The sequence below is a fragment of the Ctenopharyngodon idella genome, chromosome 15 (assembly GCF_019924925.1).
Source record: "Ctenopharyngodon idella isolate HZGC_01 chromosome 15, HZGC01, whole genome shotgun sequence".
In the NCBI taxonomy this organism is placed as follows: domain Eukaryota; kingdom Metazoa; phylum Chordata; class Actinopteri; order Cypriniformes; family Xenocyprididae; genus Ctenopharyngodon; species Ctenopharyngodon idella.
The window spans coordinates 26,685,778-26,703,071 of NC_067234.1; the positions used below are offsets into that span (position 1 = coordinate 26,685,778).

General features: G+C 36.6%; 1 protein-coding gene across 2 annotated transcripts; it reads left to right on the forward strand.

The window, feature by feature from the left end:
• The first annotated feature begins 761 nt into the window (after window positions 1-761).
• On the forward strand, window positions 762-13,007 carry pde9ac (phosphodiesterase 9ac). 2 transcript variants are annotated; one of them, XM_051862220.1, is made up of 19 exons: window positions 762-926; window positions 3,476-3,546; window positions 3,703-3,780; window positions 3,874-3,917; window positions 4,038-4,092; window positions 4,195-4,265; window positions 5,223-5,310; window positions 5,458-5,539; window positions 5,647-5,721; window positions 5,812-5,898; window positions 6,003-6,107; window positions 6,240-6,322; window positions 6,519-6,675; window positions 8,117-8,230; window positions 8,527-8,631; window positions 8,712-8,840; window positions 9,134-9,229; window positions 10,180-10,251; window positions 10,469-13,007. In XM_051862220.1, exons 1-18 carry the CDS (start codon window positions 858-860, stop codon window positions 10,222-10,224), a joined length of 1,554 nt encoding a protein of 517 aa, XP_051718180.1. In that variant the 5' UTR covers window positions 762-857; the 3' UTR covers window positions 10,225-10,251; window positions 10,469-13,007. The 2 variants fall into 2 exon arrangements, with proteins under 2 accessions (XP_051718180.1, XP_051718179.1); XM_051862219.1 differs by having other exon boundaries at window positions 10,174-10,251; window positions 10,469-13,006.
• The last annotated feature ends 4,287 nt before the right edge of the window (window positions 13,008-17,294 follow it).

Below are 17,294 nucleotides of genomic sequence, written 5' to 3' on the forward strand. Positions count from 1 at the left end.
TATTTGGCTCCATTGAGCACCTGGGACGGCTGGGAACTCTGCCTGCACGCGGGGAAAAGCGGGAGCTGCTGACGCCGCACAGGCAAGACTGCTATTTTCTGACTTAAACATTCTGTCTGCAATGCTACGAATAGAACATTTCATTACGTACAGATTAAGTTACATGGTCAGAAATAAACTTGGCCTGCCGTAAGGCTCTATCTTCAAGAAAGTTTCCAAGAAAGTCTTAGGTGACACTATGTCTGTTTGCCATGATAATTGAGGTGTAGAGTAAATTGAGAGCTATTAAAGTTGTATTTATGCACTATAAAGTGTGTACTGTGAACTTAAATGGATTTGATTGAACGTTTACATTTAGTAATTGATGTGCAATTGTGAGAGCATCAATTTGCTTTTTAATGGGATAATTCACACAAAAAATGAAAATCCTGTCATCATTTACTCATCTTTATGTTGTTCCAAACCAACTTTCTTCCTTCTGTGGGAAACAAAAGAATGTTTCGGCATTTTTTTGTCCATAACAATATTGGACCCCATTGTCTCAATGTATGAACAAATAGTATTTTTAATTGTTTGATGCTTGGTTAAGCAAAGTGTCACACTGCTCTTTGACCCTATGTAGCTCAGCAATATGAAGGGTTAACTGATTCTACAATAACTGCTTATTTGTTTGGTTGAAAGTACTAGACTACAGGGTTAAAGACTTAAAAACACTCTACTGTAGATGTGAAAGTCATTCTTTATATGTTTATTTGCAGAGGACATTTTGTTGTGGGCCTTATTAGAGCTGGTCTTGGCAGATCTGCTCCTGGTTAGGGGTACCAGGTCAGGTGGATCACACAGTTCATCCTGTCAGCATGGGGTCTGGCTCATCCTCCTACACTTCCAAAACCATCTATTTGGATGTAGATGGCAAAGTGCAGAAGGTGAGTGTCTTCAATGTTTTAATGAACTCATGTTTCAAACTTAAGGATGCAAGTTAGCTTTTGTCATGAGATTATGGATTACTATTGGTGGCTGACCATATGGGTTTTACAATGACAATAGTGACACCAATATAATGTGGACTATTCATTGTTATTGAACGTACACAAAATTGCTAAAATTAAATTAACACATATTTTACAAAATATTTACTAAATATTTAGTTGAAAAATGCTGAAAACAAAAATTGTTTATTATCTATTGACAAGGATCGAAAAGGCCAAATACAGGCCGGGTTGGTGTATTGGTCTATCACTAATATCTTAGACTAGAAATGCTGACTGTAAGCCTTTAAAACAAGATATTAAGCAGTTTGTCATGGTACTAGTTAATCTGTCAAGAGGAGTGCTGGGAGATCAGTGTGCACAGGTTAAAAATAAAGCTGAAGATGGCGTGTTCCACAGGTGTGACTGACATTGCATGTTGTTGTGACACTTGACACATTGTTTTCAATTGTTTTCTCCTGTTGTTTCCTAGAGAATGACTGAAGAGCTGTTAATGGTTGTGTTTAAGTCCAATTTACAGAGTGTTGTTCTACATATGGAACTCACAGATGCTCAATCATACTTAGTATCTGCACATTGTTATCCATGAGTGATGGAAAATATTTTTCATATTCTAGAAAGTCATTTAGTTTTGTTTGTTTTTTGTCACAAAATGTAGGAGGTTCAACAGTTTGTACAGTATGAAAAGGAAATATGGCAGAACATGCATGTGTCAGTTTCAGCACTTGAAGCTCACACAGTATCCTAAGAGCTCAGAGAGACCAAGTAGACATTGAGAACATTGAGAGTGGCATATGTTTACTGTAGCACAGGATCTGTTGGGGATTTGAGCCTGTCTACCACAGCTGCCTTTCACAATGCGTTATTCTCTTAGTCATTTTATAATTTTTGTTTAATAATAGATTCATTTAAATGAACCTATCAGTACCAAATAAACCATTGGAATATGTAACATTTTCCAGTTACTTTTAATAGTTAATACACTACAATTCAAAGGTTTAGAGTCGGTAAAATTTTTTAAAATGTTTTTGAAAGGAGTTTCTTATGCTCACGAAGGCTGCATTTATTTGATCAAAAAGCCATTACTCCAGTCTACAGTGTCACATGATCATTAAGAAATCATTCTAATATGTATATATTTTTTGCTCAAGAAACATTTCTTAGTATTTACAATGTCAAAAAAAGTTGTGCTGCTTAATACTTTTGTAGAAACCTTGATATATTTTTTCAGGATTCTTTTATTAAATATAAAGTTCAAAATATCAGCATTTATTTGAAATGGAATTATGAATGTCTTTACTGCCACTTTTGATCAATTGAATGTGTCCTTTCTGAATAAAAATATTTTTCAAAATAAACCTGATGACCCCAAACTGTTAAACGGAAGTGTGTAAATTCAAACATATATTTTAAATCTTTCATAATTTGTATAATCCCAGAAGAACATTTCATTGCTGAGAGGTGGCTCTGCCATAGCTCGGGAGATTTGGACTTAAGTTTTATTTTAGTATTGACTTTTTATTGTAAACTGGTGTCTTTGCAAATCTCAGTAAAGAGTAAAACTCTGTAGAGGAGATACATGTCAGATTATTAGGGTGTTTTTGGCAATGAAAGAACAAGAGAAGCAGGAGACTTAAAGGGTTAGTTGACCCAAAAATGAAAATTATCTCATGATTTACTCACCCTCAAGCCATCCTAGGTGTACATGACTATCTTCTTTCAGATGAACACTATCGGAGATACATTTGAAAATATCCTTGCTCTTCCGAGCTTTATAATGATAGTGAATTGGGGGCGAGATTTTGAAGCCCCCCAAAATGCATCCATCCATCATAAAAATAATCCATTTGGCTTCAGGGGGTTAATAAAGGCCTTCTGAAGCGAAGCGATGGGTTTTTGTAAGAAAAATACCCATATTTAAAACTTTATACACTAAAATAACTAGCTTCCGGCAGACGAACGTACGCATACTGCGCAAGTCGACTTGTGCCACAAGAGTAACCCCTGATGCGATGTATGACGTAGGAGTAGTGTAAGCTTAGACGCCTCTCGCGGTTGGGGCTGTGCAACAAATTCAAGCTTTATGATAGATGGATGCATTTTTTTAAGCTTCAAAATCACGCCCCCCATTCACTGTCATTATAAAGCTTGGAAGAGCCAGGATATTTTTGTCTGAAAGAAGATAGACATATACACCTAGGATGGCTTGAGGGTGAGTAAATCATGGGACAATTTTCATTTTTGGGTGAACTATCCCTCTAAGCCAGTCTCAATCTAATCTCATGCTGCCTATTGAGATGTTAAAGATATTTAATTTCACTGTTACTTGCTTTAAAATCCCACAACATTTTCAATAACATTTCACAATTCTTATCTCAAGATACATATTTGAGTTACGTTGTATAGTACGTTTTCTCATTGTAGTGCAGGTATGACGACAAATACAGACATAATATTGCTTACACACCCTTATTTGTCCTTCATAGGTACTTTTCAGTCGTCACTGCAGCCCATGTGATATCAAAGAACTGCTGTGTTCCTCCTCCAACATCCCTAGGTCTGTATATCACTGATATCACCACTAATCAACAGCTCAATCCATTTTGCAAACCTGCAGCGGTTGAGAATGAAGTTCTCTGTAGTGGACAACATGTTCAGTGGTTAACATAATAAATCCATCTAATTTCACTTTTTATTTTTTTTCTGTCTATAGGAACACTGCTATAATAATGGCGAACCCTGAAGGTGCTTTTGTATCCATCGATCCCACAATGCCCACCAACACCCCTAAGTAAAACACCGCCTGGCCCTTGTTGTTTGTATAAGCAGTTATGTTAATTTTCAGTTTGATCTGTCAGTTAATGATCCCATTTTGTCCTTTTAGCTCCCTGTACAAAGTCATTCCTTTGTCTACCGGCCAGCTGGGAGGTAACGTGCATCATTTTTGCTGTTTTTCGCAGTGTTTGACTCTTATTTATAACCTTTAGTTATGTTTCGAGCCAAGAGTTGTTCTGCCCTGATTTATAGCCTGTGTATTTAACTCCACAGAAAAGGAAGATATGTTTCAGAATGTGCTCTCACAGGTAGCAGAGCAGTTCAGCAGGTAACGGACATGTTTGTTTTCCCATGGACTGGAGATGAATCTTTATCATCGTAATGTTTCTGTACTAACAGCAGGCAAATCTTTTTGTTTTTCTCTCTACAGAGCGTTCAGGATCAACGAACTGAAAACGGAAGTGACCAACAGACTGGCTATGCTGGAGAAGAGAGTAGAACGTATGTAATGACAGTGTTATGGTTTGCTTTTGTGTTATTTTTTTCTTGCTCAGACTTAGAGTTGAGTCGGGAATACACTCACAACTTTTAAAATCTAAACAGATATCAAAACACTAAGAATCATTCACTTGCCTATATTGTAAGTGATTACAAAGAAAAACTGGGCATCATACAGTAAATGACTGAGGATCACTAGGAGATGCATGACAAATGAAAACAATAACGTTGCGTACGAAATCGAATACTTCCCTAATATAGAATGCGAAAAACAGTACGGCAACAAAGTACTTTATCCGAATACATAGCATTCGAAAAAAGTACCTAGATGACCTACTACCTTCGCCAAGATTCTCAGAAGTGTGATTCTCATAAGCTGTTTTGGCATCCCTCCACGTCCCCAACTCCACCAACATAATTTAAGCATCTTGGCTGCTTCCTCGAGCCCCTCCACTGCGGACAACAAGCCAAATACGTTTAACCTTAATAGCTTTACAATTTTTTTTGGACAAACAATCTCATGAAACACTATATAATTAACTCATATATGTCAACTTCAGCTGTCTAAAATCTGTAGACTAGCCTTTTTGGCAACTAGCGTTGACTCATCCAGACTGCAAATTGGAACAAAAAGCTAGGCAAAAGTTAGGGATTTAAACTAACCGTAAGTATTTAACTTCGATGTGCATAATTATACCTCAAATCATGCAGCTTGTTGAGGTGTTGTGATATTACTTTTCTAAGCCTTCATGCTTCTGTTGAAGATCCTGAGGAGGAACCTGGGACATATCTAGAGATGCAAATATCATAAAGATTTAGGGTGGGCTCTTTTGATCTAGCAACCACATAGGAACGTGAGAAACAACTGCAACTGCATAGCAATGCAAAAAAACAGCTTGGCTACAAACACTTAGCAACACAATTAAAACACTCTTCTTATTATTTTGATTTTCTATACAGTGGAGGGGTTGAAGGTCGTGGAGATTGAAAAGTGCAAAAACGACCTGAAGAAACTGAGAGATGAGATGACGTCCAGAGCAGGAGGAAGGTAAATGAAAGAAAATGTTTTCCAAAGAATATCAAAGCAAGCGTGACAATCTATCTTCTTATCCATCTAGAGCCACCATCATGCGGCTCTTTTCCAAACTGGAAACATAAATGTATCTAAATGACTAATCCACCAATCTCCTTTTAGAGTAAATTGTCCATGCAAATACAATTTCTCCGACGATGGAAAGAAATTAACTCCTAGACGTGATGTCCCCAGCTACCCAAAGGTGCTTTAAAGTTTTATGACGTGCTTTGATTGAATTATGGGCCCTGCGGGAGAACATTTTGTCTCTCTCTATGTGGTATTAATCTCTATTAGTCTTGATTTCCTCAGTACACACTTTCTCAGGAGACCATTGAAGCGCTAAAGAAACCAACCTTTGATGTTTGGCACTGGGAGCACAATGAAGTGAGTCTAACTTGGTGAGAACTACTGTACATTTAGAGATTAAATGATGCATACATGCTCTTTTTTCATTGTTTACTGTTTATTCATCAGATGCTGAGTTGCCTGGAGTACATGTACCATGACTTAGGCCTTGTGAAGGAGTTTAACATGAACCCGATTACTCTCAAGCGCTGGCTGGTAAGAAAATTAGTATAATTATGTAAATGAAAGGGTGCAAGAATGGTGATTTCCACTGAATTTTCCAGTTTAACAGCTTTGCGATTCTTTTTATATGTTCTCAGCTGGGCATTCAGGAAAATTACCGCAGCAACCCGTTCCATAATTTCCGCCATTGTTTCTGCGTGAGTCAGATGATGTATGGCATGATCCACCTCTGCAACCTCCAGGTGAGAACTTTTACGTACATTGCAATTAGTAGAGCAATTACTGTGAAGCAGTAAAAGTGGAACCTGTGTGTGTGTGTGTGTGTGTGTGTGTGTGTGTGTGTGTGTGTGTGTGTGTGTGTGTGTGGCCCACAGGAAAAGCTCACACTGACAGATCTGGGTATTTTAATGACTGCTGCCGTGTGTCACGACTTAGACCACCCTGGATACAACAACACGTAAGATCTTCGCTTCTGTGTAATTATGCTCTTGAGTCAGTTCTCATAAAAAAAATACAGGTGTACTCAGGTATTTGCCTGCACGTTCGTGATGATAATTTTACAGTCTTATTATATCTGTGCTGTTTATCTTAGTAACCATTCCCATGACATATGATGAGGTAATCTAGCGCTTTCACTGGCTTTTCTTATGCAGGTATCAAATCAATGCTCACACTGAGTTGGCAGTGCGCTACAATGACATCTCGCCACTAGAGAATCACCATTGCGCTGTGGCCTTCCAGATACTCTCATTGCCGGAGTGTAACATATTTGCCAACGTGGACCCAGAGGCCTTTAAACAGATCCGACAGGTATAGCACAAAATATCAACTCCCATTTAAGCAATCTGAGGGGACAGATTTTCACACAGAATGCAGTGGAGGAGAAAAAAAAGCAAGGTCTCAAGAAACTTTTTAAAAAGAGGAACCTCTTTTAACTTGAGCTCTGTGTTTTTAGAACAGATTTTTACTACATGATTATCGTCGTTAAAAGAATTTGCGATAACGATATTATACGTTTTTAGAACATTTTGAAAAAAGCAAATAAATAATGTTATCAGTCAAATTCGTCTTTAACTTTGTTTACTTTGTGTTTTCTCTTTTTTGTCCAATGAATCTCACTTAAAATAGTGAGGGATGTGGAAATAGAGTTTGTAACCATAACTGTACATAAGTGTACAAAAATAACTTCCTGTTAATCAGCACTTCCTGCAGACCGGGGTGTGTAACATCCCGTCTTTTTTATATAATCCAAAAAACTCCCAGCTATGCTTTGTCATTGGCTGTGTCTGAAATCGCCCCCTTATACCCTCATTCACTATTCCCTACATTACTCCACTAATATAGTTCACTTGAGGGAGTGAATGAAAAAGAGTGCGTGAATTCGGACACTGAGTGCGCTGGAAGGGCTGTTGCCTTTGATTAGTTTGTGCTTGCTGTTTGATAATCATTTGAAACTTAGCAAACTGGCAGCTCCAGTAGTAAGATAAATCTTTTCATTTTGAACTTGGTTATGGAAACTATCTTTAAACCTTAATTAAACAAGTTAATAATCAATTAAAAAGGAATTTATACCTGTATGATATTACGCTGTACCCACATTGGACCAGCGGTTTGAAAAATGGATGGATGGAAGATTCAGCTGTGGGCGCCATCTTCTGGTCAGATATGGAAATTCATTTGCCGCACGACTCTCATGGTGCATTATGGGTATTCGCTTGGCGTTGAGTGTACATCGGATGTACACGTTATTGCGGTTCATTGTGGGACTTAATGAGTGCACTCGATAGCATCTACTATGATTTCGGACACCAATACAAATGACCGTCCCCTCAAATAGTGCCCTATTTAAGGATATAGGGGGCGATTTCGGACAGAGACGGTAGCGTAGCAGTGAAGGTGCACTACAGCTACCTACTATGTTGGAGTGTCAACCAAATAGTTACTGCCATGGATTATTTACAATATTATCGTATGTGTAGTATTAACACAATATCAATATTTCATTTTTTAAATATCACTGTTATTGTAAATATAACACCTCTACGCTACATGCTGCAAAAGACGCGAACACAACCATCAAAGACAACCGTCTAGCACATGATAAAAGCACATAGAAAAACAATAATGGAAAAGCATTTGAACACAAAAACACATTCTGTGTGAATGGCCCCAAGGTCTCCGTTTTGCAGTAAATATTATATTTTAAAGGAATTTGTATATATGTGTTTATTATATGACAATGTATCGGCAGGCTATCATCACACTGATTTTGGCCACGGATATGGCCAGGCATGGCGAGATTCTGGACTCGTTCAAGCACAAAGTGGACAATTTTGACTTCACCAATGAGGAGCATGTGACTTGCGTATGTACCATACACCCTCCCTGCCAAAAACACATCTTAAACCAGTCTATGATGGTTTGCTTGTCTTTATCTGGTTAGTTTTAGAGGGGTATAGGGCACATTTTAGACTTTAGAGACCTGCTTGTCAACAAGCTACACCAGCATGACGCCAGTTACACCCGTTATTAAAAAGCTAAGACCAGCCTAGACCTGCTAAGACCAGTAAAAAGATGTGTTTTTCAGCAGGGATATGGCATGAATTTGACAAGTAAAGTTTGACAGGTAAAGTAAAGAGTTGTTGTTTGTCATGTGTTCAGCTGAAGATGGTCCTTATCAAATGTTGTGACATTTCCAATGAAGTCCGGCCTACAGAGGTGGCAGAGCCGTGGGTGGACTGTTTGCTGGAGGAATACTTCATGCAGGTTTGCTGACTCTCCGTCTTGTGTTGTAATTGCTCTACAGCGACAGGTGGGTTTGTTTATGCTGTCTTGTCTTTGTTCAGAGTGATAGAGAGAAATCCGAGGGGCTTCCTGTGGCACCCTTCATGGACCGAGACAAAGTCACCAAGCCCACAGCCCAGATTGGCTTCATTAAATTTGTCCTCATCCCCATGTTTGAATCTGTCATGAAGGTAGGTGTAATAAGTAATCTTTGGTGTTCATTCAAACATTAAAGGAACACTCCACTTTTTTCCTAGTTCCTAGCCATATCGGCCTAGAAAATCGCAACTTTTCATTTTCCGTCGGTCTTAGTACACGATGTACACGGCTGAATGGATTCAAAAATGGTAAAACTCAACTGTTTAACTCTAGGGGAGTTGGAAAATGAGCCTATTTTCAAAAAAAGTGGAGTGTTCCTTTAAAGTAGTAGTTCAGCCAAAAATCCAAATTCTGTCATTTACTCACCCTCATATGTTCCTCTCAGCTGTTCCCACAGATTGAAGAGATTATGGTGCAGCCTCTCAGAGACTCGCGGGACCACTATGAGGAGCTGAAGCAAATTGATGATGCCATGACCGAGGTAAAAGCTCCTCAGCTCATGGTTATAGTTTACTGGTAATGTTTTTGAAAGAAGTCTCTTATGCTCATCAAGGCTGCATTTATGTGGTCAAAAATACAGTAGAAACTGTAATATTCTGAAATATTATTAGAACTTAAAGTAATTGTTTTATTTGAATGTATTTTAAAAAGTAATTTATTCCTTATACTCCACTCTTCATAGTCACTTGATCCTTCAGAAATATGGTATTCAGAAATTCCAATATGCTGATTTATTATCAATGTTGGAAACATTTGTGCTGCTTAATATGTTTTTGTAACCTGTGATACTTTTTTTCAGGATTCATAGATCAATACAAAGTTAAAAAGAACAGCATTTATTCAAAATAGAAACGTTTTCTCACAATACTATCTTTACTATCTCTTTTTATCAATTTAACATTCTTGCTGAATAAAAGTATTAATTTCTTTGAAAAAAAAAGAAAGAAATAAAACCAAAGACCCCAAACTTTTGAACAGTAGTGTATATCGTTACAAAAGATTTCTATTTTAAATAAATGCTGTACTTTTTAACTTTTTATTCATCAAAGAATCATGAAAAAGTATCACAGATTATAAAAAAAAAAAACAATTAAGCAGCACAACTGTTTCTAGCATAAATCAGCATATTAGAATGATTTCTGAAGGATCATGTGACACTGAAGACTGGAGTAATGATGCTGAAAATTCAGCTTTGCCATCACAGGAATAAATTGTATTTTTAAAGTATATTAAAATAGAAAAACATTATTTTAAATTATAATAATATTTTACAATACATCTGTTTTTTCTGTATTTTTGATCAAATAAATGCAGCCTTGGTGACCATAAGAGACTTCTTCTTATTATAAATATTCATGCAAATGTATGTAACTATCTGGGTAGTCCCATCTTGCTAACATAAAGGTGTGGTTTTTGTTCAATGAGGCACAGAAGAAAAAAACAGAAAATATGTCATTAGGTGGGAAGAAGAAATAAGCACTTCTGCAAGTGTATTGATACTGTGTAAGTATTTGATACAGTATTGATGTATTTGACTTGATACATTATACACTGAGTGCAGTGTTTTGTTCTTTCCTAATGCCAGAAAGCCATTCATTTTACTATTATGCGCTTTAAGTTTTATCCCTTTACTTGCATTAAACTGGTATCTTCCTAATCTGTGTTTTTTATAGTGGAGCTTGATGCTCTGGCTGATGTGTGTTTTCATGTGTAATTTCAGGAGGCCCGTCTGCACTGTGTGAACCGAGTTCCGGTGTGAGGATCTGTGAGACACTGTGCTGGTGCTGACGACGGCTGGTTTGAATTCACTGAATCTAAAGGGTCACCTGATCGACTCATGAAATCACGAGTCGCTTCCTTTTGCCAGCAGACTGCTAGGCCAGTCTGATTCTTTCTTTTTGGCATCAATCAGTTATAAAGCCTTTTTGGCTGATATGGGCATATATTCATTACTTCAGTTTTAATCTTGTTTGTTTGGTTTTTTTTTGTTCTATTTACAGTGTTCAACGAGAAAAACAAAATGCATTTCTATTGCATGTACGTAGTATGTAGTCATCTGAATGTTTTGTGGTCCCAAAGCAATTAAGATACCAGATTACAGCATGACGTATAACCATAACTAGTGCCTTTTCAAAATGTGTTTTGATGATTATAAAAGGTCAGCATGATATGATACGGTTCCTTTGTCAACTATTTCTCTCCTGAGTTCCTTTTAGAACATACCAGTTCACATTTTAGGCGGTTTTGTGGTGGAAACCGTAATATCAGATTTTAAGGATACCCGAGAACTCCTTTTGCAGTGTTTTGGTTCAGTTTCCAAACTAGATGTGTTTCCCATTATTTATTTGGTTATTGAGGTTTGAAATCAATGTATTTCCACTAGAACATACAGATAAAATATACAATTAAACGGAAAATTCTATCATAGTTTACTTAATGTCATTACTTTCTTTTTTCTACAGAACACAAAAGAAGATGTTTTGAAAAATGTCTAAGAAAATGGAGTCCAGTGTTGTTTTGGACCCTATTGACCTTTATTGTATGGAACAAAACCAGTTGATACATTCTTCAAAATGTCTTCTTTTATGTTCTGCAGAAGAAAAGTCATACAGATTTTGAACGACATAACATAAATTGCAGAATTTTAATTTTAAACATCAGAAGTCATGCCTTCTAACCACATTAAGTATTTCTACCCTGCGGCTCCATGTTCTCACCTTTTTTTTTTTTTTGTTCTCTGTATCCTATTTACTCTGGTTTGCTTCTAATACTTCCTCAAAATAAGACAATAAAGTCTGTGGGAGTTCTGCCTCCTGGCTGTTCTTTAGTAAGGCTGTTCTTTTCTCCTTTTATCAACGTGGTAATAAAAACTCTTGCCAGGAGGTCACATGTGTTCGCTATTATGACAAGGTTAGGCTTGTACGCATCATTTCATTCATATGCTTCACTGTCAGTGTTTGGCGTCTTCGTCTATAGATCAGCACATTTTGATGGATGGAGATCACGGCATATTTCCTTCGCTAAGGGCTGCTTAACTTGTTGAAACAGGACTGGGGTGCGAAGTTTGTGATTGCAAGCTATCAATTAAAGAAGATTTTGAGAGGTGAATGAAAAGTGGTATATAAATAGGCTTGGTTTTGTGTCACATGACCCTAAACGTAGGGCTAAAGCACATGTACAAATTATATAGTGCAGTTCGTCTGTCATTGTTGCTGGTGCACTGACTGGAACATGTACGTCTGAACCTGTTTTTAAAGTCACGCTTTTTCCATCCCGACTGGAGACGCTGGATATGTTTGTGCCTTTGGCTTGTTTTCATAATAAATGGCATCATTTTATATGAATTTCTTCATCTTGTTGGCTCTATTAGATAATAAGCCTCAATTTAAGCTTTCAATTATCCATCTGCTGGCATGTCTTGCTTTGTCTCCACTCGACTGTGACATATTGAGTTCACAGATTATCAAAGTCTGTTTCATCACCCTCTTCGGAGAAATGAAAACATTTATTTGAATCAAAACAACGCTCATTCTGAATCCAATGCATCCAGGCACACCCTTGCTTTTAGCTACATGCGAGATATATGTATATTTTGATTGCATTTTTTAACAGCTCTCGAGTCCAAAAAGTCCCAATGTTACTTTTTTCCTTCCACAATCAACAACACAGGGTTTAAAATAATTTCAAGTTGTTTTGTATCCCGAAAGCACAGACTGACCCATTAAGATGTGATTTTTTTTTTTTTTTTTGAGTTCTGACACCTTCAGGTTTTGTGTGGCCTGTGCTTTACTGACTGTTCACAGGGTGGCAATATTTCTCTAAGGAGCTCTTTTGTGCTTTCCACTCAGACCCCTAAAAGAAGAGCAATTAGATGACAAAAGAAAAATTCTCAAGAGTGGAAACTGAAAACGGTAAAAAAAGTCACACCCAGACATATAAAAGCCTGGTTTTTGATATATAAAACCTACTGTGTTTGGGATTGTAGAATATGGCACCATTTTCTACATTTACTATATCTTTTTTGACAGATCACTTTTGAATTTTTTATTATCTTTGTATATTTTCAATGTATTGTAGCTTGTCAAATGTAATATTGCTAATTGTTCCATTTAATTTACACCTGGAAATATATATAGGGCCTATATTTATTAAGTATATATTTGTTATTAATTTTGTACATTTTGCCAATTCTTTATTCAGTTTTTAATTATGATAATATAATATAATTAATATTTAATTTTAATTTTAATAATTAATACTTTATTCAAGGGTTAGTTCACCCAAAAATGAAAATTCTGTCATTAATTACTCACCCTAATGTCGTTCCACACCTATAAGACCTTCGTTCCCCACCTGTAAGACCTTCGTTCATCTTTGAACACAAATTAAGATATTTTTGATAAAATCCGAGGGTATCTGATCCACACATAGGCAGCAACAACATTGCACCTTTTGACATCCAGAATGGTTGTTGGAAACATGGTTAAATTAGTCAACGTCATTACAGTGGTTCAACCTTAATGTTATGAAGCGACGAGAATACTTTTTGTGCGCAAAAACAAAACAAAAATAACAACTTTATTCAACAATTTAAACCGTTGTCATACGTAGTGAACTCAGTGCAGAGCTTCCTTGTTTACATCCGAACGCCAACTCAGTATTGGCCGAAGCTGAACACGTGAGCAGCACAACGCATGCATGTGATGCTGACGCAGGATCCGGCCAATAATGAGCCAACTATTTTAACCATGTTTTTAACTACCTTTCTGGACGTCAAAAGGTGCAATGACATTGCTGTCTATGTGTGGATCAGATACCCTCGGATTTCATCAAAAATGTCTTAATTTGTGTTCTGAAGATGAACGAAGGTCTTACAGGTTTGGAACGACATGAGGGTGAGTACTTAATGACAGAAATTAAATTTTTGGGTGAACTAACCCTTTCAGGAAGGACGCATTAAATTGAAAAAAAGTGGCATTGATATTGTTACAAAAGATTTCTATTTCAAATACTGTAAATGCTGTTCTTTTGTCAAAATAATCCTGAAAAAGTGTCACAGTTTTCACAAAAATATGAAGCAGCTGTTTTCAGCATTGATAATAATAAATATTATTATGTTTATATGTTTATATAAATGTTTCTTGAGCATCAAATCAGCATATTAGAATGATTTCTGACGGATCATGTGACACTGAAGCGTGGAGTAATGAATTCATCCTTCTCATCACAGAAATAAATTACATTTTAAAATATATTCAAACAGAGAACAGTTATTTTAAATTGTAATATTTCACAATGTTACTATTTTAACTGTATTTTTTTCAAATAAATGCAGCTTTGGTGAGCAGAAGAGACTACTTTCAAAAACATTAAACCAACACCAAACTTTTGAACGGTACTGTACAATATTTAAACAATTCTTGGACACTAAATGTTGAAGAGACAGTTTACTGGAAACCAGCACACATTATCTGTGTGAAGAACGGCCCCTGGTAATTTGACTCGAGTAGAACTCTCTCTCTGCCCCTTATCACCATTTATCAGTCCAACGTCTAACTTGAAGCCGTGTTTGTCAGTGAAAGTGTTTTGGAGATAAGTTTCCTGGAACGTTTTTCCAAAACAGATTAAATCTGCTTTGTGTCACTGTGGTCGATGTGGTGTAAACAGTGAAGTCTAATTAAAAGTGATTTGGATTCTCTTTAAAGGGCTGCGCTGTTTTTTTGTCATGTTTCCAAATCCCTCCTGCTAATTAGGGGTATTTCCACCAATGAATCCCTTTTATGATTTTTAGGATAGTGTGACAACAACTATGTGTCATATTTTCAAAAAGTTGGGCTTTAAATGGAAACATTTTATGGCAAAATGTCAGTTTATTTGTCACATATGCAACAACACAGACTTGTTGGCAATGAAAATGTGTGGAGAAAAAATATATAAAAACTAGCAATAAAAAAAGAAATTATATATATATATATATATATATATATATATACATATATATATATATGTATATATGTGTGTATATATATATATATATATATATATGTATATATATATATAATTGCAAAAATAAAAAAGATTTTAAAATTAAATGTGATATGTCTACTTGTTAATTAGAAGCATATAGCTCAATATGAGTAATGGACAGCAGTGGAGCTTTAATGACATTCCTCCTCCAGACTCTATTAAACTTCAAAGCTGCAGAACTCTCCCCTCTTACTGTATTTCCTCTCCAGATACTGTCTAAACACATAGGTCTCCTCCGGTCTGCGTCTCCTCTCTGTGTTTTCTTAGAGGGGCCCAGAACTAAGGGTCAGTGTTTGGGCTGTCAGGGGCCTCTCCTTTAGGGGGGACGTCTAGATTTCAGTTGACCACAGATGCATGAATCATTTTCCTTTAGGAGAAGAAATAGTACAGAGCAGAATGTTTCATTTCCTTTGTTCCCAAACTTTTTCACCATCTTGAGACGCACCAAAAGCCATTCAGTGAACTATTTGTCAGAAGGGCTCAATGTAAGTCATTATTTTGTTTTTTTGGCGCACGAAAAGTATTCTCGTCGCTTTATAATACTAAGGTTGAACGTTTTTGGGTGAACTGATTCAAAGCATTAATTCCAGAGTTGTTCAGAAAGTTGATTCACTAGCTGTTCTGGCAAATTCTGTCAGTTCTTTTAGTGAAGGCTTCATCGGAAGGATTTGTCAGACAATGCCCGGTTCAGACTACATGATTTTTGAAGCTTTACGAATCTTTTGTTTCGAATTAGTGGTTCAGAGTGCCAAAATCACATGATTTCCGTAAACAAAGCTTCGTTACGTCATAAGTGTTTCGAAATTTCAGTAGTTAACGTGACATTGCAGTTTGATACGCGATCCGAACCACTGATTCGAAAACAAACTATTTGAAAAGCTTCAAAGCTTCATGAAGCAGTGTTTTGAAATCGGCCATCACTAGATATTGTTGAAAAGTCATTATTTTGTTTTTTTGGTGCACGAAAAGTATTCACGTCGCTTTATAATACTAAGGTTGAACCACTGTAGTCACATGAACTGTTTTAAATATGTCTTTAGTAGCTTTCTGGGCACTGAAAGTGTTAATTATCTTGCTGTCAATGCAGGCCTCACTGAGCCATCGGATTTTATGAAAAATGTCTTAATTTGTGTTCCTAAAGATGAATGAAGGTCTTACGGGTGTAGAACTACATGAGGGTGAGTAAAAAATGACATAATTTTCTCACATTTTTGGGTGAACTAACCCTTTAATAATCTGCTGATTTGTTTCTACATTGGGTGGGACATACTTTTCTCCACATGACCTACAGCTTAAAAGCCGGTGCTCTAAACTGTTAATAACTATGTGTATTTTTTATATAATTCTGTTATCTAATGTTTTTAAAGATAAGAATATCTCAGACAGTGTGAAGGCAAAATGAGAATGCTCTTCCTGTGAGGTTTGCACGGCTTCAGGGGAATTCCTTAGATAAAGTCAAAGCGCAATCTCCTCGACAGACAGCTTTTACAGGACACCTCACACTTTCCAGACAGGGAACACCTGTAGTGCTCATCAGGTCATTTGCAGTCTAAACAGTTAAAGAGTTCACGATACTACAAAAACCAACTGTCTGTTTGTGAACCAGACTGTGGAAATCTGGGACATCTCACAAGATTTGTCAACAACCCGACGGTTAAAAGTCCAGACAATGTGGCGATAAAAATTTAGTTTAAAAAAGAGAAAAAACAACATGCCTCAGAGGAGATGGAACAGACAAGCTAGTTTCCTTAAAGTCTGGAGGACTCCTTGCAGGATCGACCCACACAGCCTTCCTCTGCATGAGATCATACTGCTCATAAAATCACAAAATACACTGTGTCCATAATTTATGCCTGAAGAATCCTGCACAGCGGCCAAACATGCCTCGACCGTGATTTAGGACAGCAAAGTTTATATTTTGGCATTAATGTCCTTGGAGAATTGCCTTATCTCAACCATTTGACTGCTACATTTTTTCACCCCTATCAACCTCTACTGTGCTGTATTTTGAAGATGTTACTGTTTGAAGTGACTACAGTAGACTATTCATCAGCATATTCAAAACAACTGGGTCAAGCTGATTTGGAATGGATTTTGAAATCTCAGTATCATCTTAAAAACAATTGCACATGATTGGTGTGTTTCTCAAGATAGTATTGTCCCATGGCTAGTCTTTATTCTTTTGCCCTACATTTTTATTTCTCAATGCTATGATGAAACATTTATTTTGCTTGCACATGTCCCACAAGAGTTCATAACTTTTTATTTACAAGGTTCTAAAGGTTTTATTTGTCTGCTACCATAGACACTTTAATTTGTGGTTCTTTAAATAAACCAAAAAATAAAGGCTTCAATGGTAATTTAGCACCAGAAAAACACATTAACCATATGTACTTCTGTTGAGATGGACTTTCTTGTTTTTATGTAAAACTAAAAATAGTTTACTTTTAAAACTTTCTCTGACATAAAAATCAAAATCCACCCAGTTGACAGATATTATTGAAGGTTTAACCCTCCAT

Excerpts from the sequence above, each read along its gene's own strand:
- pde9ac (XM_051862219.1), top strand. The coding sequence starts at position 858 with ATGGGGTCTGGCTCATCCTCCTACACTTCCAAAACCATCTATTTGGAT. Across the intron at positions 5,540-5,646 it reads ATGTCCCCAGCTACCCAAAG|TACACACTTTCTCAGGAGAC; the intron begins GTGCTTTAAAGT and ends TGATTTCCTCAG. Across the intron at positions 8,841-9,133 it reads TGTTTGAATCTGTCATGAAG|CTGTTCCCACAGATTGAAGA; the intron begins GTAGGTGTAATA and ends TGTTCCTCTCAG.